Below are 19,176 nucleotides of genomic sequence, written 5' to 3'. Positions count from 1 at the left end.
ACACTAGAATCACCGAGTTTCCTCATAACAAAAGAAAAAAAAAAAAGTAAATATTTCGTCATTGCAAAACCGAAATGTAATTCTATATCCTCCGTCTCGCAACCATAGGCACCGTGAACTTTGACATCCCACCATCTCATTTACCCCTTCCCCTATGCCCCAAATCTTCCCTTTCCCAGTATACGATATCACTTCTCAGCTAACCCCCCTCCCACATCCCCATCTCCCCCATCCCGCCGAGGAATATACCTGGCCGGCAGACTTCCCCCAAAACCAGGTGTCCCGTTACTGAAACTGGGCCAAATACTACACCTCAAGTCACAACACGGAGCCGTCGGTTGACATCCTCTGTAAATCAAGACTACCGTTATCTGATGGACCCATTCTAGGAATCCAATGGATGAATCATTCATTTTCATACATTTGTGGTAAATAAAGTTTATATTATATGACTTTCTTACAATATTAATTTTCACAATTAATCACTTCATTCTATAAAACCATAGAATGTATGCTCTTCTTTCTGCGGTTTTGTTTCGTTAAACAAGAATTGTTTGACTTCAGAGAAATCGTATAAACTTAACTTAGGATAAGATATATAACCAAATATGGTAACTTTACTAGATGATCTTTGCAACTTACCTGTCAAACAACCTTCATCACAGTTTTTAAATAAAAGATCTACAAATAAAACAAAAGCAAGGCTAACGAAGAGTGGAGGAAGCAAATGGGAAGGGGAAAATAAACATTTGATAACTACCAAATGACACTTTCCGTGGTAAATAAAAGTAAAAATGGGCATATAAATGAATGAATAATAAAAATACTACGTGCAACTTGGCGCAAAACATCGATACATAACACACTCGTTCATGAAATACCAAAGTGTTATTTAAGTTATACTACGGATAAATTAATGTGCAATAATGTTCTATCTGGTTAACGTCAGCTTTGTTTAGCAAAAGCGAAGGCCGTACGTGGTGGCGGCGGTCATCTTGAGCAGTTTCACTGCGGTCAGCTGCTCCGAAGAGCCGAACGTTTCTAAAACCATGTTATTCGAAGAGTCCTCGAATCACCTTCGCTTTCGTAAACCACTTCGTCAAACCGGCCTTCGTTCAACATGCAAACCGAAAGTTGCTGGACTTGGTGGAAGGATTGAGGGGGAGGGGGGCCGTTGAGGACTTATTAACACATGGTTACGCAGAATCTCCTCTGTAATATACTGCCCTATGAAATCGACGTATTCAAGGCGAGTCAGAAACCAGAAGAGCGGCAGATGGTATTGCTAAATGTATTGTGACACATTGATATTTTTACTAATTTATGTAAGCGTATACGCTTATATCTGACATGGCATCAGGATTTAGAATGAAATACAAAATCTCTCAATTTCTTGTATATGAAAACATTCTACCAAATACTTTATACTGTCTACTATAATAGCTAAAGTATATGAGTACTACTTAATGAACAGAAAAATAATGTCACTTGCATATCTTCTTTATAATGAAAATATTAACACTGAATAAAAATTAGGTACATCTTTATAATGAAAATATTAACACTAAATAAAAAAATAAGTACAAGTGTTTGAAAAATTATATAACTGCAGAGAAAGTGATTATTTTATGGTTCAAGTGCGAATTGAAACTTCAAATCATAATGGCAAAGGAAAAATAAAAGTTATAAGAGAGAGGGATGCAAAGAACATGAGATAAAATGCACATATCTCATGGAAAGCTTAAACTGGAGCAAAGAATTTTTAATCATCACGAAAGCAAAGCCATTTCTAAAAGCTGAAAGCTACCAAAGCAAAGCCCGATGAACAAGCAAATCACCAAAGCAAGCAATTTTTAACATAGGAGATTAAGCCAATGAACTAAAGTCTGTATATTAAATAAAACACATTAAGCAATAATATAAATATTCAACATGTCGATGAAAGTGAATTCATTTCTTATGTTATAAGATACTTACTTATTTTGATGTTGACTAAATATTTTAACATCAGTGAATTATCATATCTAGGTGTATCCTTGTAGTCTTGCATTGTCTGTCTCAGTTTCTGAATCTGAATTAAGTGGAATGGAACCAATTGCTATGAAGTGTGAGAAGGTATTATAAATCTAAACAGCAATAAAGAGAGAACAATAGTTATTCTTTCTCATCCAAAGATTTTCTGGTTTCAGTGAGACCAAACCACACTTGCATAAGACTCCTCTTTTACTCAAGTCCAGATACTTCTTTCACAAGTGATCATGGTTAATTCAATGCAAAACACTCCATCCATCAAGTACTTAAGTCGGCAATAGGGAGGAATTGTCATTTAGATGTAATGTTTAAAATATCTTGCTTATATGAGACAAGATTTGGTTCCTTCATCTTGGATTTATTTTACCACATCTCATCAGCCTTTCCCAGATAAAACTTCTTGACTGGTTTTTCTTATTGGCAAAGCACAACGTTTTCCAAAGACTAATTTAATATACAAAGCAGCTGGAATATATTGTATGATTGAAAGGTATTCTGTTAGCTTCCTGTCTAATGATTATAATACACTACCTAATTTAGATAAAGTGTATACACATTTCTTCTAGCATGGAAAATCCATCTGCCACGTAAACTCTTGACAAACACCAATCATGAACAATCTCATCCATTGTCTCTGTCATAACATTATTGCTTTTACCTGATCGTTGTCCAACAACTTCTTGAGCGATATGCAAGAACGTTGATGTTAACATCTTATGGTCGTAAGTTTAAACTCCATGGTTCCTGTATTTCAACAATATTACTTTTTAAAAAAACGTATAAAATTAACAAATTCACATAAATTTCAGAGTATATTTAGGTCCTTGGTAATCTTTTTTTCTTTTTTCTTGAATGGGGTACCTATTGTGGCATGGATTAATGATAAACCCTGCAATCCTTCATGCTTTTATCTTCAAATTTTGTACTTTATTAGCCTTAACTCTGAATTATATTATCTTTTAAATTTACATTTTAAGAAATTTATAAGTTTAATAGTGATCATTAGAGATATAATGGTATGATTTTCTTACTCTTGTGAAATAATTACGTATATTCTTTCAAATTAGAATTACGTGAACTTAGTTATTTCAAATTCTCTACATGATACTATTTCATTCAATAATAAAATGTTTTTGTCACCAAAAGACAATCATCAGTGATAAATATAAGATCACACCAGATTTGGTTTTCCAGTTTTCCTTGATATTTTTTGCTCTCATTCTAGACGCATAATAAATAACGTTACCTTTCTCACTTATATCTTTCCATTTATAGTTTCCCCATTGAATTCAAATCAGACAGAAAATTAATGTAAATTATACACAACAATCAAATACTTAACCTGTAGACAAAAGACAAATGGGATTTTTAATTCCTTTTATACTAATTCTGAAGAAGGTTTTTACACCAGGGGAAATGATGGACCCGCGTTTCTATCAATCACGAATCTCGCATCTCATCCTTCTTTCTACTATTGGCAGAACAACCTCGTTATAACGAACTCTTAGTAAAACAATGCTGGATAACTAAGAGATTTATATTTTCTTGGAAGAATTTAAACATGCACGAAAATAAATAAGTATGCTTGTTCAAGCATAAGAATATATATATATATATATATATATATATATATATATATATATATATATATATATATATATATACATTATATATATATATATATATATATATATATATATATATATACATATATACACATATATTTATATATGAGTATGTATATATACAAATATATTGTGTATATATACGTGTATATATATATATATATATATATATATATATATATATATATACACTTATATATATATATATATATATATATATATATATATATATATATATATATACACTTATATATATATATATATATATATATATATATATATATATATATATATATAATGCAGGTAAAATATATTCAAACAAACAGCCATGTAAGATCAATGAATCCGTATAATGAAGTTGCTCAATACCAAACTTGAATATTTACATATAAAAAACAAAAGAGGCAAGGAAGAACGAAAATAAATTAAACATGTCATCTTAATTACATCCCATAATTACAGAAAGATCTTGTGACATAAAGCTAAATGCAAGTAATCATTGCTATAATATTCAAAGTTTGTTTAATTGATAGAATATCCTTCCTCTCTGTTTTTTTTTTTTTTTACTAAGAACCAAACTATTCTAATGATAAAAAAAGGAAACAAGAAAAAACATAAATATAAGGAACAATATATTGTCGATAAAATCTACATATGATACAATTCATAAGAACTATTCAAGGACAATGTGAAGAAAATATATAATAAAACATGAAATTTTTCATACGATTATATACACAAAAAATGCTGTCGTTACTTTACGGAGCACCTAATGGCAGGTATGTATAAACAATAGAGTAATCAAGTAAGATCGATATAAAATTCTTTCTAAAAAAAAAAAAAGGGAATTTAAACCTGTCTAAAAGGAGTAAGTGTCAGTGTGATGATGATACCAGCATCTAATAATTTTTTACACAAAATGGATACTTACTGTACACGACCCTTTCTTTTATCACACAAAAACATGGATACAATCAAAATACGTTATATAAACTGTACTATCAAAAATGTACAAAAATAAGCCTCAAATTTTTACAATATTTTTATACCATATACAAGACTCGTTGAGAACCATGAAACATTTTACACTATAGGAAGCCTAGGCTTTGAATACTTTGAATTTCAAATCACGTCTTATTATCGACTTTTATGTCGTCGATTTTCCTTCGTAAAACACTTTTAATAAAAACTGTCCCAAGTTCATCACCAAAAACATGTTTCTCTATACACAGATATATTCCCCTTACTACACCACATGAAAATAAATCCATTAACTTCCAAGGACAATTTCCTTCTCCATTTTGTCAATAAGCAGCGAAAATGATTGTCTCGGGATTTGCCTAAGTCTTGTAAATCACTGAGCAACATCTTCAGCTGAATTCGTCCTTTTTTTCATTTTGTCTCTATTTCTTTCTCTCTTTCCCTTAGTTTTTTTTTAATCTGGGTAATCATAAACTTCACACTGGGAAAAGTCCTTTTCTCAATATCGTTTCAGAAAAAATAATGGGTACTCGAGAGAGTTCGTGAGTCGATGAAACCTTCGTGTGTTGTTGTTGTTGTTGCTACGACATAAGCAGGGTAATTACCACCAAAATCCAACCTCTACTTGAAAAGCAGCAGTGAAAGCAGCAATTTTGCCAAAATTTTAACCCGAAGCAGTAAGAGATGGAGGGGGGTCTCCCATCCCTTAAATTTACAAAATAAACCGAAGCTAAAAGAAGTGTCATTGACAGATGACACAGAGAAAAATATTAACAATAGGTTGACAAAGAAAGCAGTAACTCTGTGAATATTCTTCGTACTGATTCAATAAGAGATTCTACCCGAAGTGTGAGCGCCAGGTGTATTTTGCAAAGATAGCTGCCCCTTCACCGCTACAGGATGTACATTTACGAAATTTCTTCGTATGCTGCCACATCCCTTCCATAAGAAATGGAATGTTGTTATTGCAATTACTCTTTAGAAGGAGAGGATGGATTTTAGTAGTCGGAGCTTACCGCGTAACAGGTGGGGAGTTTTACTTCTTTCTCGCTTTTCCCGTCCGTGATATCCCATGCTGGTTTTCGATCGGTAGTGCTCTTCCAGTCGCGTTCGTCTTCCAGCATCATCGTCCACGCGTTGGTGATGACGCCCAGGAGGGATGTCCTCCATACGCAATCGGCGTTCGCCGAAATCATCCATGCGAGTTTGTCGGCCGTTTTCATTAACCATTCTCATCTTTCTGCCATTCTCGTCTTCCATTCTTCTGATGTCTGTCGTGAGGGGATCGCCATACCTTACTTTACTAATTCTTTCAGGGTCGTGTGATTGCTTGAGCTGTTGTTCAGCAATCCTGATGCGATTTTTCTTATTGCCTTTGGGACTAACGACAGGTCCTGGGTCATAGTCGTCATATTGCTCTAACGTCCTTCGTCCCCAGTCAACATCAAATTCGACCTCTCTTCTCTGTCTGTTTTGATATTCAAAGTCAACATCCATGTCGCAGCTACGGCGATACCATCTTTTGCGATCAAACTCGATCGACTTCTCACTCAGCTTTCTCTCCCTCTCTTCGCCAGGATAATCCAACTCAAAGTCGCAACTTCGTCGATTCCATTGCATGCGATTGAACTCTCCACTGCTGTCACTCACTTTCTTACGGCGAGTGACATCACTGTCTTCGCTCAACCAGCGGCTTCGAAAATCACTTCGTGTGCGAAAACCTACGTCTTCGAAATCGTCGAAATCATCATCAACCTTTTTTGACTGTCCAGATAAGTCCCAGGCACTCTTTGCTTTAGGTTTTATCTGCTGATTATTGTAATTGTATTTATAATCAAGCATTTCCCTGCTTCTGTATCGGATTCTGTCGTCAGGTCTTAGACGATCCCCTACTTCCCAATCCTGGCTACCCCGATTATACCTCCTGGTCCTCTCTGTTCGACGACGAGTTTCAAAGTCACTGTCTTCATCAGAAGTATCTTCTTCAAGGTATTTACGATCAAGACTTTTGCTCCGGGCGTACTTTTTACCTGCAGACCTATCATGACTTGCATTTGGCGTCCTCCTTGGGTCTGAAACACCCCAGTTGGCACTTTCCCCCTTTTTTTGGGCAGCCATTGCAGATCTATTGGCTAGATTCCCCGTGCTTCGAGTCATAGCGCCCGATGAAGCATTTTTAGCAAAACGTGACTCACGCCCATTGGAAGCAGTCTGAGAAGGTTTAATAGGAACATCACAACTTAGTATCATATTATTCCAGTTGCTACTGTACTTATTCATCTGATCTTGATTGAGATTAGTACGGTAGTCAAATGCGGAATTGAGTTTGGCACCATAACCGACTTTGAGGTTGCTCTTCAAGGGTTCGCCACTCGATTTGGTCTTGGCTCTTTCCTGATAGTGCTTATCAAGGGAATGGGACATAACTGACCTGCCTTCTTTCTCCCGTAATCTGGTCTTTTCCATCCTTTCTGTCACGTGATCCCATCCTCCGAAGGGGTCTTTTTCAGAAGAGGGCTTCCTTACTGTTAAGTCGTCTCCCTTTGATCGCATGACGTCGTTGGACCTGTCCTTTTTGATGGGCAACGTTGGAGAAGTGCTGTCACTTCTGGGGGTACGATCGGACTCGAAATCATTGTTTAAATCACAGCCACCTTTCTGTCTGTTTCTCATGTAATCGTCAACACTGTCATCGTTCTTGAAATTTACCCCACTGTCATATTCCTCGGACGACACGGTCTCTTTGACTTCCTTTAGAGAATGGAGTTTGTGTTCACTATCATAGCTCTCAGCTAAAATATTTCTTCTACTTATACCTACTCGATTTTGTTGGGATTCACTTCCAGGTGTCCTTTTAGAAGAACCGTTTTCCCGTATTGCTTCCAAATTCCTTTCCAAACTACAGTCTCTAAATATTCCCTCCACATCGATACGTGACCTACGCCTCTTTTCCCCCTGCACATTCCTACAATCTAAAGTTATATTGGACGGCCCATTAGTTATTGCCCCACACTTGTTCATTTGTTTTGAAATTATTTTGTTCACATTGCCGAAACCATTGGTCACTATTTCGGTCTTTCGGGCGTTCTTCGTGTTATTAAGTTCGTGTATTTCATTTTTCACGTCGCGTTTTGTCGCTCTGTCGGCACTGACCGCCTTGGTGAAGCGACCACCTCGTTTGACACCCTGGTCGCTCGAGTCATCCTCATGGCTCGCAGCCCCGCTGCTGTTAGTGCCATTAACACCTCGGACGCCAGAGTCATCCGTCTCACTCTCCAGACGGTCGTCGTAACTGCGGCTGCGACCAAAGCGGGGCAGCCCTTGGGTTCGAGTCTGTTTCTTAAGGGCACTGGGCCTGCCAGCCCCACCATGGCCGTGTTCGCCATGTTCGCTTGAATCGTCAGTCGAAGCGAGCCTGGACCGATGGAGGGCAATAATGGCCTCCCTCTGCGCAGGAGAGAGGCACTCCCAGGCACCGTCGGAGGGCAGGGAGTCCATGAGGCGGTCTTGGAGTGCCCGAATCCTAGGGGACACTTTGTTGATGTTTGTGTCCCCTGGACCGGCTAAGCACAAACCCCCGCCTCGTAGCATGACACTCACCGATGCACTAACATCCTACACAGATGAACTTTGATTTCACTTGAGTGTCTCATAAAAGTTTTAGATGCAAACTTTACCATGTTAGGTTGCTAATAGCCAATAAATATTCATTAACAAAAACAATGCAATGCTACTATGGTTATCAGTGACTTCTATGCACCAGTAAGTATGTATCTCAAACCACAATGACACAATTCACAGGTAATCCTTGATTTTCGAGGTATCTTTGGAAACCAAAGTCCAGTCTGTTCCTTGTCATGTGCTCGAGTGTCACGTGACGTAAGGGCAAGCGGGAAAGGGCGCGTGCGTCTATACCAGACGCAGGCAAACGTACAACTGAGTTGCAGGTGGCGGTAGTGTTTGGACTATGAGATCTTGGGTGGGAGGGGCTGTGTTCCCCAAACCACCCTGTGGAGGTCGCCGCCAACACTCACACAAACGTACAAACACACCTCCGTACAGCGAAAGTGATCAACATTCCGCACTGCATACCATGAAGTCACCTATCTGTCTGAGGGAGCCCAGCAATTCCCAATTGGAGAGATAAAGGCAGATTTTGTAGGAGTCGGTGGTCTTGAACTAACTACGGCATTCAATTTCAATGCAGCTTTCAAGTCAGTGATTCACTCAACTTCACATACGCGAATAACAATTGCTTTTTCTTTATCCCTTTTCAGAGGAAAACCAATTCCTTTCCTCTTTAATTAAAAATATAATCGAAAATAATACGAATTAAATACATTGCAAAATGAATGAAATATGATGAACTAGAGCTTCCTTCAATAAATGTCACCATTAAATTCAACTAGAGTAAGATAAAATACTTTGATATATCAATGTAATTCCAAGGGAAACGCTCAATCCTAATCTGAATTACTATATGTCAGGAGAGAGAGAGAGAGAGAGAGAGAGAGAGAGAGAGAGAGAGAGAGAGAGAGAGAGAGAGGAGAGAGGAGAGAGAGAGAGAGAGAGAGAGAGAGAGCTTTGTATGGCTTGAAACAGAAATCACATATACTGTATATACACTTACCTTTACAAAAAAAAATATATAAATAAACAATAGAACAGCATCCACTCAATCGGAATATTTGAACAAATTTTATCAAATTGATAACCAAACTTTAGTTGTAAGCAAAAAGGGGTAAAACATGACGAGGAGAAAACAAAGAAAAAGAAAATGTTATACAAAACAACAAACACCAAAATCTTGAAATGCAGAGAACTATTTACAATGCGAAAATAAGCCTAAGAATTTCAGAAACAAATGCACAAACTAGAGAGAGAAATACAATGCCATAAAAATCTAGATGTAATTTTCACTGATATCACAGCATTACTGATAAAATAGACGTCCTTAATTTTCCGTTAACATTTCTTAGCAAGAGAACTTAAAGGAAAATTTCATTCTTTTCTATTCTCTTTTCAGGCACGTCACAAAATAGGAGTACTGCTCTTCCAGTTTTGCAGTCATTCTACCTTTTCTACCATACACCCATAACTTCTTTATTTCGTCTTGCTGACGCACAGATATCTAACAAATGCATACTAAAATTTCTGCTATCATAACAATCATCACAAGCAAACTTGTAAATCAGCGTAATATTGTTCTGTAAATAAATGCAAAATACAACGTGAGTATCATCCAATCCCCAAATTCTAATCAAATTTTTTTAGGAATCCTATAAATCCAAAGTAACGATGTTTTCCCCAATTGAATAGTTTGAAATACAAATAAATGATAACAATAAAACCAAAAAATATAGCATTGAGTTGGATACATTACTCAAAACGAACCAATTGCGCGTGGGAACTCGAATAAGACGTTGTCTAGTCATGGGCAGTCTCTTATTACAGTAATAATAATAAAAAAAAAAAAGAAAAAAAAATGGTCAATGCTTATTCAATGCAGGTAATTTTGAACACCAATAACTTGCCATGAGTAACTGAATAATTACTAATTTCTATAAAAAAAAGAACTTCATAAGAAACCTAGACAATAAATACATGAACAAATTGGTGTAAATATATATTTATATATATATATAAATAAATATATATATATATATATATATATATATATATATATATATATATATATATATATATATAATATATATATATATATATATGCAATCAAACTAGCAAAGCATACTTTGTCACAACTCATATTCGTTAGTACTGCTGATCTCGACTACAGGTGCCAAATTAGCCATTAGTAAAATTTCGCATTACATTCAGATAATGTTGTACACATGAATATCTCGCTCACAGCAATTAATATTAGAACTAAATCTCGTGTACTATACTTAGTCTGCAAATTTATTGAATAAATATTTATTTAGAGCTTCATGACCAGTAAAATCCGTAAAGGTGAACAAATAAAAAGAGAAAAACGCCAAATTTGAAAAACTTGATGGGGGAACATTTACACAATAAGACAATGATGCAAACACTCCAGATGAAAAACCAAACAAATACAGTAAACAAGGCATAACAGCCATTCGAAATTAGCCAGAAACTCCAATTGCAAAACACCACTAACGAACAAATATTGCAATATCATCATAAAAATCATCATTTTACCATTATCGCCATCATAACCATCATAAGTATCTACTCCAAGAGTGGACTGGGGAAGGCAAATTTCACGCTGTTTTAATCCGATATACACAGAATCAAGCACGAATTAGCAGCATGAGAACTAACAAACGGTGCTTGGCAAACACGTAACAGATTGTTACCTAAAACAACATGACGTAAAAAGTTTAGCAAACTCAATTAAACGCATTACTTCAGATGTGAGCTAAGAAACGTAGAGCGACCTTTAAAAAAATATTTAGCAGCGGCGAGTGAAAGGGTTGAAAAAAGAGCACAATTTCCCGTAGATTTGATTCAGACGATAGCTTATCTTTCTCGCTGTTCGTGTTCTTGCGTCGAGATGCAATCGTTTTCAAACTTGAGAAGGAAAAAATTACAGGCTACATAATAAGAAATGAAAACATGATTTATTTTTCATCTCTAGAAGAAAATAAAAAAAAATAGAATAAAAAATAAAAAATAAAATAAAATGCAACAAAATAGCTCAACAAACCAAAATCAATAACAACGTAAATAAAACTGAAGTGTGAAACAATTCATAACATCGTAAACTCAACCCAAAAACGGACCGGGCGGAGAGGAAGCAGAGGCCTTGGTCAGCCGCCACAAAACCAGAAGGACGTCCACTTTCCGCTGTGAATTATCTCTTTCCAATGACTAGGCTGCTCTACCACAAAGGCATACGCGGCTCCGCATTTTAGAAAATCATCGTGATACCAATTACCTATCCCTTTTTCTGATAGATGAAAACGGTATCACACGCCCAATCTATTTGATGGTTTTACTCGACCAGGCGTAGCCAACGACCTGGACCCTCTTACAGGAGGGTCCTGCCTATGTCTAATGAGGTATTGGTATTGTTAAGAAAGTTAGTTACTTTTTTTCATTCAATTTATTCAATGTCATTCTAAGAAGCACTCGTTTATATCAAGCAGTCAGCTCCTAAATTAATTATCGTTATATTTTTTCTAACCTATCAGTCCTTTATCTAAATTTAACTGTCATCATAAGATGCACTTGTTTGTACACACTACTTACGTCAATATTCATATGCCATGTAACAAGAACTTGTTTGTGCTAATCAGGTATCCAGTCATCCTGTAAGCCAATAGGTAACTACAATATTAATACTCAGTACTATTACGAGAGCCAATAGCTACTAGTCACTATACCTTTTTAAATTAGATATTTTGTTTTTCAATATACTACGGTGATTTCAAATAATTCAGCTTTGCAATTCCATTAAAAAAAATCCTATCTTGAAACCAAACTTGATCCAGTGGTGCCGGCATAAAACCAGTCGTCCTGTTTACCACTCAATATAAATGGTACTAAATTTTATTTTGTGAGAGTTATTAGATTTACCAGAAAAATCAAAAGACAGTCAATGGCTTCAGAACCAACAAGGTTATCTTTAAAGATATACCACTTAATTTCCGGACGAAAAGTCAGTACCTTCATCGCCAACGAGAAACCCAAATGACCGCCAGTTTCAGAAGCAACCATTCATCCCAGGGAACAGGAAGAAGCTGCAGTTCCAGTCAATAGCATTAGTACCAACCAGCCACCTTAAAGTTAGTGAAAAGATTCAGTACCAAACAGACCTCCAACGAGACAGTCAATGGCATCGGTGCCAAACGTGGTCATGAGGCTTTCTTCAAATGTATGGCTTACCGTCTTATCCTTTCTGTGGGAGAGTTTCCAATTCAACCACTCATGAAAAGACAAAATTTTAAACTTTCTATCAGTCATCTCACGATTAAGTCACTGACTTTAAGCCCATGCCCTAACGTGGTGAAAGAGTTTGCGGATCGCCATGATCAGCATAGGTGTACTAGTCAGGACCACCCACACTATGTTGGTTTGCTATGAGCGATCAGACGAAAATTTCCCACCATCACTAATCCGCAATGGCCAGCGTGGCGTTGAAGAGTGGCCAAACCCCAATCATGAACTGATATGTTATTTAGGTTCAATTAGCCATAGAACTAAACAGCCACTAGAAAGGCTCACTTACGAACACACGAAATCCAACGCAGGTAAATCGGACAGTGGAAACTGGAACCAAATCTTTCACACAAAGACGAGAATCAAGAAACATGAGTCATTTACGCTCATTTGCCTCCCCAAGATGAAGTCACCGTTTCCCCACAAGGTGGGACTTCCTGGTGGCGACGCTACGAGAACTAACTACACATGCAAATGACTTTTAACACTTCCTTAATGAACTACTTCCTCATGTAGTCATCCCCCACCCTCTCTCTCTCTCTCTCTCTCTCTCTCTCTCTCTCTCTCTCTCTCTCTCTCTCTCCTCTCTCTCTCTCTCTCTCTCTCTCCTCATTTCTTGGTTCGATTGTTTCACGTAGAGATAATAAGTAAACGGACGGGGTGACATTGTTCCCTTAATATATAGGTTACGGAAGTAATTTATGGAAGGAGTATAATCTCTCTACATTTGACATACATATACTGTACAAGTGTATGTGTAAAAATTACATCTTATTATTAGCATCAACATCAATATAATCGTTACAATTATCATTATCATTATCTTTAATATCATCATAAAGCCCAATGCTGATTTTCATAACTTTGAAATTTTACAATTCCAAATCATGAAGATAACCAAGAGTATATATCTTATACCTTATAGCTATTATGAAGACCACAAACAGCAAAACACTGAAGAAGGTAATCTCCAAAATACACGCAATTTTTCATAAGTCTTTGATCTGAGAGCTATTCTTTAAGCTACTCTTTTCAATAAGGAAGTTATCCTCTTGATCTGTTCTTCTTGACGCCATTCATCCCAACTTTCCCTCCATCTTGTGTCATCTTTACACATCAATGATTTGAATGTAACCTCCAATTTCCCTCACCACATCACATGCAAGTATTCCGTTTAAGAATATTGCCTGGCACATAATGATATACAATCTAAGAGCTTGAGAAAAATCTGGATAACTTCCGCTCAAACCTTTGGATGAGCCAGGTTTGATGAAACTTATAATTCTCTGTAAATAATTATCAAGCACCAGCATTGTATATATATATATATATATATATATATATATATATATATATATATATATATATATATATATATATATATATATATATATATATATATGTATATATATATACATATATATATATATACATATATATATACATATATATATATATATATATATATATATATATATATATATATATATATATATATATATATATATGTATTATATTACAATAGTTTTTTTCCTATGAAGGGGTGGCACCAGAATGTATTAGTCGCTCAGTTCTCAGCAAATCAGAATGAGGTTGCAATACAAACTGCTGTTTAAGTATAAAGCACTTGATAAACTGCCTTGATGAACAGAGGTACACTATGTTTTACGTTATATATATATATATATATATATATATATATATATATATATATATATATATATATATATATATATATATATATATATATATATATATATATATATATATATCGACACTAAATCAGAAGCTAGACATCGATGTGAAATGAAATTTCAAGACTTGAAAATTGCTCATGTTAGGTAACAAAACATACATCGAGGAAAACAAATAAACGGATCCTGAATTTGGTCTTGTTTCAGTGCAGAAAAGCTCAATCTTGAAACACATTGATTACCAGCATCAATCTACATGTAGGTCTATTAGCGTAGTTTTTCCCCATTCGTATGGGGGTAACACGGTTGCCCTCTTTTGAAGGACTTAGCTTGGCTATATATCACCATTAAACTGAAGAGATAATACCAGGGAAGCTGATAATGTGTGTTTTTGGTCTGACGTTGTGGTTTTAGATCAATTCCTACAGAGCGGAAAAAAATAAAAGGATTTGCTTTGTAAGAGGCAAATAGAAATTGAGACAATTCTGCCAAAAGTTTTCATGTATATGCAAAGCATAAGATAATGGCATGGCTAAAATTCCATGCAAGTCTTGATTTGGAGAACAAAATTTAAAATCGTCGATACTTATGCAACGGATTGATAGATAATAAATAAAACATGATAAAAAGGCTTCGTCAATATAATATTTAGGTAGAATATCAAATATTTTTACATACGGATCACAACAAACTTGAATACAGGATTTTTCTTTTTTTTTAATTATCCGGTTTCTGGTCTTTGTCATGTGAATGTATATGAATAAAAGTCAATAATACATATCAATGAATGAATTGATAATTATTCAACCAAGAAAGTTGGTTGATTGAAAAATAAAGGATTCAGTTATACGCCGGCATTCCCTCCAAAATAGTTGGCGGTTTCAAAACTACATTCAGACTCCGTCGGGAACTCGACTCTGTTCCTCGGTAGGTCACGTCGCCGAGGATGTTATAGGCCGTCTACTAGCCGGGCCGCGCTACCTGTCAGGTCCGCGTAGTCATAAATCTTCATTCCATTGGCGTTAATGTGGTCTATGGAATTAAAAGGGAATCCATCAGGTGATGCCTGAAATTATAAATGAGTTCCTTTACAACAGTCAGTGTTCATACATAGGATTATAAACCCGAATAACACAAAGTAAGAGTGATTTTTCTGCTTCTAATCAAGGCTTTGAGAGGCCTCTATTAACGAATTAAAATCACCTTTGTATGAACTCGTATCTCACACAGGCATTTTTAGTTTAATGAAAATCTTCAAGTAAAGTAAAACCAATAAACCTTTTTACAAAAAAAAAAAAAAAAAAAAAAAAAAAAAAAAAAAAAAAAAAAAAAACCGATTTTGAGAACCAATTAGTTTGATTTCTCCCACTACTTCCCATTTTGGAATGAATTGGATTGAGACATTACACTGATCTTTAGGTAGGTAATTGTTTTTAAAGAAAATAATGTACTCTGGGCTATGGTTTCATAGACAAATTAAGGAGACAATGCGTACCTTACCCATAACTAGCACCATTTGACCAAAAATCATCCGTATATACATTTACATATAATTCGCAGAGGAGAGAGAGAGAGAGAGAGAGAGAGAGGAGAGAGAGAGAGAGAGAGAGAGAGAGAGAGAGAGAATATCATACACGTATTAAAAAGATTATTATCAACGCATTTCACACTTCCTCGTTGACTAACGCTCAAGGATGCCTTTGCAATTACTGTTATTACGCACTTTATGAAAGAGTGTATTACATAATTAAGGATGGGGTGTTCATTAAAAGGTAAATATACATATTCTACACCTCTCGACCAGTAAACCTAGTTTACATATTATTACTATTATTATGATGATGATGATGATGATGATGTTAATAATAATAAAGATGAAATATTATGTGATCATAATAAACGGATAGCCTTTAATAATATTCAGCATACATGTAAAACGTAAGATCTAGGTCCGTTTAATTTAAAAGAATATATAATTTTGTGAAATTATACACTGTATCATACACACTGAGGCGGGGTAGGGACATTTCAGCGCCGCCAGTTCAGCACCAGCCATTTCAGCGCCATGCATTTTCAGCGCCTGGCGTTTCAGCGCCGTGGAAGTGTGGAATTTGTGTGTGTGTGTGTGTTTATAAACAAAAGGAAAGGTTTTCAACAAATATTTATTGATAAAAAGTATTTATACTACTGTGTTTATAAACAATAGAAAAGGTTTTGAACAAATATTTATTGATAAAAAGTATTTATCCTACTAAATAGTTAAAATAGTCCAAAAAAAAAAGTTCAAAATACAAATATTAGTAAACCTAGTTTAATAAGTTATGCGCAATAGCTTGTAAATATTCACCCTCATTTCTGTTTCCATAATCCGATAAGATTCTTAATATTCTTTCGTCTGCCTTTCGGTATCTCAATAGCTTTTGTTGAGGCTCATGACCTGCTTAAGTTTCTCTAAATATTCATCACGTCCTTTTTGGACCCGTTTCAGAGAGAGAGAGAGAGAGAGAGAGAGAGAGAGAGAGAGAGAGAGAGAGAGAGAGAGAGAGAGAGAGTTAAAATTTCTTCTGACGCTGAGATGGCTGTCGCTATTTTTTTTTTTTTTTTTTTTTTTGGCGCTGAAATGACCAGGCGCTGAATTGGCGGCGCTGAATCGGCGGCGCTGAGCTGGCGGTGCTGAATAGTAGTGTATTATATATAAGATGGTAGCGACCATTTTATTCTATTCATTAATCATAAATCAATAAGTAAATAAATATTTAAGAGTAAATATAAATAAATAGATAAATAAATAAGGACAAAAGGTAACCTTTGACAGACTTCACACCAACAAAAGAGAAAACAAGGGGGGAAAAAGTAGACAATAACAATACCTCACCCAATTTGGGCAAGTGTAAGAAAAACTCGGTCTCGAAAACACCTGACTAATTACCCGCTTATAAATCTTGTTCCAAGCGACACCTGAACTTAAAATATGATGCAGCGCAGACGGGTGGTATCGCATTATCCTCAGCTTTGAAACTCTGTACATGCTTTGTTTTTGCTCAAGACTGAAGCATTTCATTATGGATATATCTTAAGTTGTCTACATAATTATAAGTGTTTAGATACTCATGCAAAGTCTTGAAAATAGTAAAGCATTTATTATTATTATTATTACTATTATTATTATTATTGTTATTATTATTATTATTATTGTTGTTGTTGTTGTTTTTATTGTTGTTGTTGTTACCTGCCAAGGTGAAACTCTAGTCGGAAGGGTATAACAACACCTCTCAAGTCTTATTGTACAATAGTCTAATATTTGTAAATATATATATATATATATATATATATATATATATATATATATATATATATATATAACATATATATATATATAATATGTGTATATATATATATATATATATATATATATATATATATATATATATTATATATATATATTTGAAAAATTACATTTCGAAATAAGTTGAAATTTGCTTTCATGACAGTCTTGAGAAAATGATAACATTAAATGAATTTGGTATAATTAAATGGAATATATCAACGTTATATACCAGGTTATTATATTACAATACATTAACTTCGTAAACAGTTGGATCTTATCCTAATCATGTACAACTTTATGTCTCAAAGGGTGACTGAGTTAGTATACAGTATTATTTTCAAGCTAGTTATTAAAAAATAACTCGTCTGATCATATGAACATTTTTTTTTTTTTTCGTGAAAGCCAGAGTTTAAAATTTCATATCGTGACATTGTATGTTACTCCAAAGATATTTAATGGATAGCAGTTTGTATGAACATAGGTACTGAGTAACTACTCAATTAATTACTAAGGGTGTGAAAGCAAATAAGAAATTACCAGTGTGAATTTTGGTACTAACAGTGTGTTATCTAGTTAGTAGAAACTCGTGTGTATATAACTATTTATATGCCCTTTGGTAAATCACAATTCATGTGAAAATGCGTAGGGAGGCGAGACTAACTGTATATAATGAGGGTAGAATTATCTATCCAAAAGACACATCTACACGACTAAAAAGTTTAGACACCTTACAAGAATAAGTGTCATCATCTACACGAATTCAAATACTTGAATGTATTTTGCTTTGAAATTCCATAGTATCTGAATATGAATACACTTTTATAGGGTTAAAATCTCTTGTAGGAATATATGTAATTTTTTTTTTTTTCTAAACTTTACAAGAGAAAAATGAACATCTAGATGACCTGCTTATCTACTTTCTCAATATCAACAAATTCAACACCATTAAATTGAAAATAATTGGTGCTGTTAAAGAAAATAGAATCTACTTGAAATGGAAATACAATTTTTAAAGAAAAAAGCCTAGTTAAGAAAGGAATCAAATCGCTTTCGAAAGCAAATAAAATGAAAGTACACAGATACCGAATATACTTTAGATACTGGTGTACTGTATGTCAGCTCTACATACCTACAAACGGAGCAGAATAGATCGTTAATGAAGTCACCACCATCATCATCACCCTCTATGCCACTGTTTCCATAAATACATCACTCCACCTTATTCCCGAAATCAGCGACAGAGATAAAAAGAACCGAAAAAAAGAAGTCATCGCCTAAGAAACCCCTTCATTAAGATAACTGTAAATCTGATTGAAATCTCCCCAGGACGCCCATTGTATCAAACACCAACTTCGATTTCAAGGTAAACTGGATTCCAGAGAGCGGCGCCAATACCAAACCGTTCCACAGGGCACGGGTCAACAAGACCCATTTTCGCGAGCTTTGCTTCATGGATTTCCACCCAACGGTCGAAGGTTCGCTTAGCACTTTGATACCGACCTGCAGAGACCAATCGTGCTCTTAATCTAATATTATGGTGAGGCCTGCATTGGCATCTACGGGAGACGGATGCAATAAAGTGCTGCTTGTC

At 35.1% G+C, this 19,176-nt stretch overlaps 2 protein-coding genes across 2 annotated transcripts in view; one reads left to right on the top strand and one right to left on the bottom strand.

Annotated features, from left to right (window-relative positions):
• LOC137621778 (uncharacterized) overlaps positions 1-19,176 on the top strand; it is a 1,028,309-nt gene that overhangs the window by 841,722 nt on the left and 167,411 nt on the right. The window lies entirely within an intron of this gene.
• Positions 4,298-8,694, bottom strand: LOC137621515 (uncharacterized). The gene has a single exon (XM_068351869.1). The coding sequence runs from the start codon at positions 8,226-8,228 to the stop codon at positions 5,616-5,618; it is 2,613 nt and encodes an 870-aa protein (XP_068207970.1). The 5' UTR covers positions 8,229-8,694; the 3' UTR covers positions 4,298-5,615.

Source organism: Palaemon carinicauda, chromosome 28 (assembly GCF_036898095.1).
Source record: "Palaemon carinicauda isolate YSFRI2023 chromosome 28, ASM3689809v2, whole genome shotgun sequence".
Lineage (NCBI taxonomy): Eukaryota > Metazoa > Arthropoda > Malacostraca > Decapoda > Palaemonidae > Palaemon > Palaemon carinicauda.
This window is presented reverse-complemented; position numbering and strand designations above follow the sequence as displayed.